This window comes from Myxocyprinus asiaticus, chromosome 31 (genome assembly GCF_019703515.2).
Source record: "Myxocyprinus asiaticus isolate MX2 ecotype Aquarium Trade chromosome 31, UBuf_Myxa_2, whole genome shotgun sequence".
NCBI lineage: Eukaryota > Metazoa > Chordata > Actinopteri > Cypriniformes > Catostomidae > Myxocyprinus > Myxocyprinus asiaticus.
In genome coordinates, this window is record NC_059374.1 from 33,139,564 (window position 1) to 33,149,114 (window position 9,551).

General features: G+C 38.1%; 1 protein-coding gene across 4 annotated transcripts in view; it reads left to right on the plus strand.

Annotated features, from left to right (window-relative positions):
• The window catches only part of LOC127422089 (tripartite motif-containing protein 3-like), a 53,545-nt gene extending 48,881 nt beyond the window's left edge, over positions 1 to 4,664 (plus strand). For all 4 annotated transcript variants that reach the window (XM_051665444.1, XM_051665447.1, XM_051665446.1 and 1 more), the window contains one exon: positions 510 to 4,664. In XM_051665444.1, coding sequence (XP_051521404.1) covers positions 510 to 662 — 153 coding nt within the window. In that variant the 3' untranslated portion in view covers positions 663 to 4,664. The remainder of the gene's footprint in view (positions 1 to 509) is intronic.
• The last annotated feature ends 4,887 nt before the right edge of the window (positions 4,665 to 9,551 follow it).

Below are 9,551 nucleotides of genomic sequence, written 5' to 3' on the forward strand. Positions count from 1 at the left end.
ACCAGTCTGGCCATTCTCCGTTGACCTCTCTCATCAACAAGGCGTTTCCGTCCGCAGAACTGTTGCTCACTGGATGTTTTTTGTTTTTGGCTACATTCTGAGTAAACTATAGAGACTTTTGTCCGTGAAAATCCCAGGAGATCAACAGTTACATAAATACTCAAACCAGCCCGTCTGGCACCAACAATCATGCCACGGTCGAAAACACTGAGATCACATTTTTTCCCCATTCTGATGGTTGATGTGAACATTAACTGAAGCTCCTGACCCATATCTGCATGATTTTATGCATTGCACTGCTGCTGAACGATTGGCCGGTTAGATAATCGCATGAATAAGTAGGTGTACAGGTGTTCCTAATAAGTACTCATTGAGTGTATATTTGCCAAGTATTCTTTTGGGAGCCACTGTATATGGACCTTTATTAGAAAAACATTAGTAATAAATTAGTAAAGTGTCATACACCTCCGAAAGATATTTTAAACCAGTGTTTTATTTTTTTCTTTAAGGTGTTTGACAATTCTGGCTCCTTTCTGTCATACATAAACACAACGGCAGATCCCCTGTACGGTCCACAGGGTCTCGCTCTCACTTCTGATGGCCATGTGGCTGTGGCAGACTCTGGAAACCATTGTTTCAAAATGTATCGATACCTGCAGTAAAGACTCATCTGTACTGACCATGGAAGGTTTAGCAAATAAGGTCCAAAAGTCTTCTTTTGCATTTCATGTTTTTCTTTTGCACAACTCTTTGCACATGAATCTCCAGGAAATAATTACAGCCATTTGACTGCTTTAACCTGATGTAAACAAACCCAGGGCTTAATGAATTTTGCATCCGTATTTGATCAATTTGAATTGATTTGCGTTAATAGTTCATTTCTAAACTGAATGTGTATTGAACAAGTAATAACATGGTCACGGTGCATACAACAGTTACTAAGGGCGCCTCCACACTAGAGTTTATTCTCTGTCAGATCACTGCAAATCCATTGCTTTTAATGGGGATTGTGCGTCGGAAGGACACTGGAAAAACGCAAGGGTATGCAAAAGTGATGCCTTGTCACTACAACTTTTGCTGCAACACTAATCTTAACCCTCAAACTAGAGCGTACCCAATCCTATTCATCGTAAGCGGTCGTGTCAAGAAGGGAAACCTTGTTCTGCAACGTCTCAAGATTCACATGCAACATTCACACAATGGGCCTTATTTATGAAACATGAGCAGAAAAATGTGTTTAAATGCATTCTTATGAAATTTGTCCCATTGAACTGAATAGGAGGATTAATGCAAGAATTGTTTTACTAACAATTTACACAAAAAATTGTTTGTGTTTCAGGAATAAAGCCCAATATGTTCACTGTGTTTATTTGGATATCCCCCCTAACTCAACCCTTCCCCAAACCTAACCTTATCATTCTTAACCCTAACCCCTGTAAACCTAATCCTAGCCCTAAACCTAACCTTACTGTTCTTAACCCTACCCCTAACCTTAGCCGTAAACCTAACTTTATCATTCTTAACCCTAACCCCTGTAAAAATAATCCTAAACCTAACATTATTGTTCTTAACCCTAACATTACTTGTAAACCTAACCTTATCGTTCTTAACACTAGTAGCAGCAAATGCGACTCTCACAAGATTTCCGCAGACGGAGGACTTCTACCTTACAGACACGACTGTCAAATGCTCTGTCTGAGCTTTCTCTAGTGTGTTGGCATCCTAAGAGGGCAGCTATCCATACATTTTTAAAGTACAAATTATTTTATACTGTTTATCCAAAATGTCAAGCTGCTTGGTTAACCCCCCTATTACATTAAACAAGAATTTCAATTGCAGGGAAATTGCAGTCTATAAATGTTTACTGGTCAACTCGTTAATGCATCAGCTTTTGAATGACCTGAGGAACTATATGTGCATTGACTAGTTGCACATGTGTATGCATTTGTATCATATGGTGTAAATTTGATTGCCATTGGTTTGCTGTAATATGGTTTCAGAAATCCACTCTCTCTTAGGCCGGGCGTACACGGTGCAAGTTCTGACACTTGGTAGGTCGTGAGCCCCTGCACACGTTACGAGTCAGTTTATCTGAACATCGTACAGGTGCAATCGTACATGACACGACTTCACGACCTGGCAAATTCCGGAGTAATCCCATGAATTTTTGCGCTATTTATCATAAGACATAAAGCCAGAGGAGGATATTGCTTTAATTCCTCGTAGCTTGCAATTTAGAAATAAAATAGAATACTGGCATGGGGGCTGCATTAGCTGAAAACTCATCTGCAGATAAAAAAAAATAAAAAAGGATACTTTTTAGAAATGCTGTCTAAAATTTGACAGATTCAGAATTCGAAGGGAGGCTGTGATTTTATGACTGCGTACATCAATCATAACATCAGTGTATTGCTGCCAGTTACTGCATGATAAAGTGCACAAAATGTACAAGATTACAAAGAAAGTGTGTGAAAATTCACGCACCATTTCTGTTGGTTATGTGCAAGCATGACGTTTAGTGCAGAATTCAGAGTTATTTTAGTGGAGTAGGCTACCTATATTATTCAGCTTTAGATGTAGGCTATGTCTTTCTTATCTGTATCACTGCTTGCATGTTGATAGCAAACATTCTGAAGAACATCTGTGAGGGCTTCTTGTCCATGGGAATGCATGTTAAAGCCGCACACTGCAAAGTTTAAAAATCTTGTTTTAGTGCAGCAGTTGATTGATAGGTAGAACTTTCAACCTGGAAGTCCTTTGTTTCACTAGACATGCGCTTGGAGAGTTAAAAAAAAATCTTCTAACACGTATCCACTATTGTGTATATACAATTATAACAGATGCTATACCCCCCTAAATGTCACCCTAGAACTGAAACGAATGCAAGTGTGACGAATAAAATCGACCATGACAGAAATTTTAAAACTCTGTCCGTCAGAGTGATAAAGATTGTTTTCTAGCACAACCCGTATGGCAAATTATTTGTTTGAAGAGCAGAGAACAGCATGGCATTTCTGTAGAATCCTTCCCAGTGATGTGGTCGTGAATAATATGGGAAAACACAGTTTTAACAAGACCATTTTTCTCCAAATGTCTAAAAGCTTCATGAACACTCAGTTTTCATTGATCGTGTGAGTTGTAACACCTTCTGATTGGTCAACTTCAGGTAGGGAGCCAAATTGGGCAGAATTTTTAAAACATTTTTAAAAATTATCGGGAGGTCGTGGGTGCTCGTAAGCCACTCGGCTCCACTCGTAATTCTTCACACAATGCGAGCCGCGATCCTGCAATCTCTCCCAACTGGAAAGAATCGGTCGGGAGCTTGCATGACAGCCGAAAATCACATCGTGTACGCCCGCCTTTAGTGCGCTAAAGCTCAATATTAAAGTGACCCAGCTGTCAATGTGCTTTACTGCCTTATTAGAGCTGCTTGTAAGTTCATTGTGCCTCTGCTTTCAGCACAACAGCACAGTTCGTATTATGCATGTTCTTTCATATAAAAAGGTAAAAAAGCAAGTTAATTTATTTTGTACACAATCTTTTAATGTACAAGTTATTTTTCTAAGTTAAAGTGTTTTGTTTATCTGCAAATCAATGCCTTCAGTGGTTGTCACAAGGAATGATGACATGTACAAAGCTAATGTGTAATGAAGTACGAGATATTTCATGCACAGGACATCCACCATGTCATTAAAGGGAATGTGGGTCTGTCATATCAAGATGCTGAAAATGATGAGGGAATATGAAGTATAAGGGGCCGTTCACACCGAACACTTTTTTTCCGTCCGTGCTGTTTTTTAAAATAATTTTTTTACAGTTTTTCTGGACATCTTTAATGGTTGTGCCGCATCTCGCACATTTTTAAGACGCTGTATACATTTAAAAAAAAAAAAAAAACTTTTAAAAATGCGTTTCAAGACACCTGCATTGTCTAGTTTTTTAACAGCAAAAAAGCGTTCTGTAAGAAATAGCCACTGCTGCGTTTTGAAGTTGCCAAATTCAAGAAAGGGCATGACAATTGCAGGGCACTAGGTTTTTTTTTGTTTTTGTTTTTTTTTGCTTGTTTTAAAAAAATTAATGAAAAAGAAGTATTGAGATATCACAGTTTGACCATTGTGGCCCAAATGTTACACTACTAGGATACACAATAGAAAAATCATGAGAACATTTGTTTATTTGGAGTTGACTAATGTGCACAAGTGATATTAAAGCCACTGTTTTAAGTCACTAAATACAGTATTCTGTAATACAACTGTTCAGTGTATAACCACAAGAGGAAATGTGAAGCATTTTAAATCTAGTATTTAAATTGCAACAATGCTCTCTCAAATATTCCTCATAAATGTAATGTATCATTTCTAAAATTTCCCCTAAAAGAATATTCAATTGTGGGCAACCAGGGATATTGAAAAGCTGACGGTTAAGGCCTGTCAAAGAGATTTAATATCTGGGATTATTGTAATAAAGTCTTCCCATCTGAATTTCCTCTATATAATAGAATGAAGGAAAAAGTGAATCAACTGTATTGCCAATATTCAGCACCTTCCATATTAAAATCCAAATTAAAATGCTTCAGACTCTTGTTTCCAATGTATCCAACTGTAACAGTCTCTTTATATGTCAAAATGCACTAGAAATAAAAGCACATGATTTACTGAGCCAAATACTGATGTTATACCTGGTTATTTTTTCTAAAATTCACAGCGTCTTATGGGGTGTTGTTCCATAAATTCATGAAGACTGCAGGCAGAGCAACTTTTGGTTGCCCTGCATTTCCTCTCATCTGGTATCTCCTCAATCCACATGTCATTGTTCAACATTTACCTGAACCTTTAGTCCGGGGTTATTCAAAATGGAGATGGCATCATCCTGACCCATGAACAGATACCTCGCCTCATTTCGCAGCTCAAATTCATCATCACAAGCCAAGTGCATTATCATCTGGCGTGTGGCATCTTTCCGGATGCCAATACAGGAACAGCAGTGTTGATATATTCATCCATACAAGTTTTAGTGTACTGCTATAATATTTTATTTAAAAAGTTTAAAAATACTGAAAAGTTCAAATTTACCAGCCTGAAGAACATTAGAGATTAATGTCGTGTAGTACTTAAAGACACAATCTGTGCTCAAGTTAACAATTTTTATCTCATAAACTATAGAAAACAGAAGCGAAGAGTTAAAGGAATTGTTCCCTCCTGCACCCCTCCCCCCCCTCCCCCCGGACACAGCCGGAATATGACTTTCCGGGCTGTGTAAAGATTCTTCAAAAATTCTCCTTTTGTGTTCCTCAAAAAGAATAACTGCATATGGGATTGGAACAAAATGAGTGTGAGTGAATATAGACAGAATTGTAATTTTTAAGTAAACTATTGCTTTAAGACTTAGCAGCATACTTTGTACATTATTGTTTGGGTTTCTCACCATAATCAACAATAGGAGAGAAGCATGCAAAATGACTTTGGGTGTTTTCTTCCATATTCTTGCTGAAGGTGAGTGAACTTTGGACAACCACCTAAAAATTATGAAATATTAAATACACATATTATAAGGTTTGTTCCAAATTCATATACTATACAGGTGCATCTCAATAAATTAGAATGTCGTGGAAAAGTTCATTTATTTCAGTAATTAAACTCAAATTGTGAAACTTGTGTATTAAATAAATTCAATGCACACAGACTGAAGTAGTTTAAGTCTTTGGTTCTTTTAATTGTGATGATTATGGCTCACATTTAACAAAAACCCACCAATTCACTCATCTCAAAAAATTAGAATATGGTGACATGCCAATCAGCTAATCAACTCAAAACACCTGCAAATGTTTCCTGAGCCTTCAAAATGGTCTCTCAGTTTGGTTCACTAAGCTACACAATCATGGGGAAGACTGCTGATCTGACAGTTGTCCAGAAGACAATCATTGACACCCTTCACAAGGAGGGTAAGCCACAAACATTCATTGCCAAAGAAGCTGGCTGTTCACAGAGTGCTGTATCCAAGCATGTTAACAGAAAGTTAAGTGGAAGGAAAAAGTGTGGAAGAAAAAGATGCACAACCAACCGAGAGAACCGCAGCCTTATGATTGTCAAGCAAAATCGATTCAAGAATTTGGGTGAACTTCACAAGGAATGGACTGAGGCTGGGGTCAAGGCATCAAGAGCCACCACACACAGACATGTCAAGGAATTTGGCTACAGTTGTCGTATTCCTCTTGTTAAGCCACTCCTGAACCACAAACAACATCAGATGCGTCTTACCTGGGCTAAGGAGAAGAAGAACTGGACTGTTGCCCAGTGGTCCAAAGTCCTCTTTTCAGATGAGAGCAAGTTTTGTATTTCATTTGGAAACCAAGGTCCTAGAGTCTGGAGGAAGGGTGGAGAAGCTCATAGCCCAAGTTGCTTGAAGTCCAGTGTTAAGTTTCCACAGTCTGTGATGATTTGGGGTGCAATGTCATCTGCTGGTGTTGGTCCATTGTGTTTTTTGAAAACCAAAGTCACTGCACCCGTTTACCAAGAAATTTTGGAGCACTTCATGCTTCCTTCTGCTGACCAGCTTTTTAAAGATGCTGATTTCATTTCCCAGCAGGATTTGGCACCTGCCCACACTGCCAAAAGCACCAAAAGTTGGTTAAATGACCATGGTGTTGGTGTGCTTGACTGGCCAGCAAACTCACCAGACCTGAACCCCATAGAGAATCTATGGGGTATTGTCAAGAGGAAAATGAGAAACAAGAGACCAAAAAATGCAGATGAGCTGAAGGCCACTGTCAAAGAAACCTGGGCTTCCATACCACCTTAGCAGTGCCACAAACTGATCACCTTCATGCCACGCCGAATTGAGGCAGTAATTAAAGCAAAAGGAGCCCCTACCAAGTATTGAGTACATATACAGTAAATGAACATACTTTCTAGAAGGCCAACAATTCACTAAAAATGTTTTTTTTTAATTGGTCTTATGATGTATTCTAATTTTTTGAGATAGTGAATTGGTGGGTTTTTGTTAAATGTGAGCCAAAATCATCACAATTAAAAGAACCAAAGACTTAAACTACTTCAGTCTGTGTGCACTGAATTTATTTAATACACGAGTTTCACAATTTGAGTTGAATTACTGAAATAAATGAACTTTTCCACGACATTCTAATTTATTGAGATGCACCTGTAGATTTATGTATTAACTGTACATGCAGACCATGGCATTAGTCATCATACAGTTTTCTTCAGGATCAATATAGTATACAAACTTATTTACAGTAGTACAGATATATCACAATACAATTTTTCTCACCTTCTGCACATGTACACACGTCGCCATCGCACAGTTTGGAGATAATTGGGCTTTTCTGAGGGGCTGTATAGAATATGCCACATCTTCTCTCTGTGTAACACATTTCATAGCATGATGATGGTTAATTATTTTAGTTCAAAAGTGTTAAAAATCAATAAAAGCATAGTGTTTAATGACCTGAACTGTAATAGTCATAGATGACAGCAGCAGCTGGTTGGACGAGGTCCATGGGAACAGCCTGGTCAGCACCAAACCGAAGACACTCCTCTGTTTCTGTGATCTAACTTGGACTTTAATATCTTTCTGCCCAATATTTAGCATAACATATTGGTACATTTAAAGTGGGTATCATAACAGAACCAGACCAGCTCCGACACCTTGTACATAGTGTCTGCACTGTAACATTCATGTTTTAAGTAAAAAAATTAAAAAAATGAATGAAAAGCTTACTGTGCATAGTATGCCATTTTTCACAGCATGCTCAGACATTTCCAGTGTGATGAATGAACTGGAAGTTATATAAACCGCATTATATCTATTTTTTATAAAGTTTAGACATTTATGACAATTTTGGAAATAAACATAGTTATTTTGTATTTTTACCAAGAGGATAACTGGACTCCACATGCAACACGGTGAGGTCATGTGACAATGTAGCATGCTATTGTTTGAAATGTTTATTGTTTCATTTTGCTTACTTGTTTTTAAAACTAATATTAGACATTATACAGTACATACTGTGCAATATGCAGTAAGCAGTATGCTCGTATTCCATTCAGATCATACATTAACCTTTGTTTGTCTGGATCTAGCTGTTTGGATTGGCTTGTCATAATCTAATCATTCTTGAACTCTTGCCTGCTTTGTTACATTTTACTCCTTTAGATTGTGGTTTTTGATTTGACTACTAAATTGAATTAGTTTTTGGATTTGACTTTGCCTGTCCTCTGATGCTGCTATTTGATTTATAAAATGCAATCCACTGCAGCTATAACATGATATTTTACATACTGTATTCCAGTTCTCATTTCACAGTAACACTAAGATTAAAAAGGTCACAATGTGATATGTCCTTCTCCATAGATCTGTACGACTGCACAATCTGAAACAAGCAGAAGGTCACTCTAAAGACGAAACCAATTGAAACATTACTGATGTCATTTCAATAATCGAACTTGAAATCATGTTCGCCAAGGAGACTGCAGATGTCAAGATTTAAAGAAAAAAGAAGTTACATTTTGGTCTGTTCTCACCCAAAAGCAACCGGATTGCTTCAGAAAACACTGATTAAATCACTGGTGTCTGATGGATTATGTTAATGCTAACTTTATCTCCTTTTTGGAGCTTCAAAGGCGTGATCACCATTCACTTGCATTGTATGGACCTACAGAGCTGAGATATCCTCCTAAAAATCTTCATTTGTGTTCAGCAGAAAAAAGTCATATCTTAGATGGCACGAGGGTGAGTAAATGATGAGAGAATTTTTGTTTTTGAGTGAACTATCCCTTTAATAAAGCATAAATTAAACTTTGAGCAGGCCAAAATCTTAACAAATAATTAAATAATTAGACACACAAGGTGACGAGGACACGTGACGCCATGCGAGAAGCAGACGTGCGATTGTGAGCGCACTTTGCTAGTTTTTAAGTATTTTCATGTTATAATCTGGTGAGATTCAATACACCCAGTTACATACTTGCTCTTTGAGGTAAACATGGCAAAGAAGTCAAAATCCTCAGACTCTGGAGACATTAAAAGACACTTACGTGCTCAAGTTGAAACCTCTGGTGGTCCTGCGAGCCAGGGACTCGATTTGGACGGCACGTCGGGAGATGAAATTCAGCGTCAACTGTCCAACATCTGACTTGGAAGATCTCGCTGTAATACGGCGATCGATTATGGCGATGGAAACAAAATTCTCTGAGTTGGTCACAAGTGTGATGGATGTTGAGAGACGATTATCTGGAGTCTTCGGAAAGAGAATTATCTACTAATCCACCCGCGTCCAAAACAGACTTGGAACACATTTTGGAAAAACTTGAATATTTCGAAAATATGAACTGAAGGAATAACATACGAATTGTTAGAATTCCTGAGCATGAAGAAGGCAGAGATATAGTGAAATTCCTTGACGAGCTCTTCCCGAGTCTGCTCGAAATAACAGGCCACAAACTGGAAATCGAGCGAGCTCACAGAGTCCCGGCTCGCAGATCTGCTGAGGGAGACAGGCCCGATCAAGATCGCTTTTGCCCTGATGTTCCCGG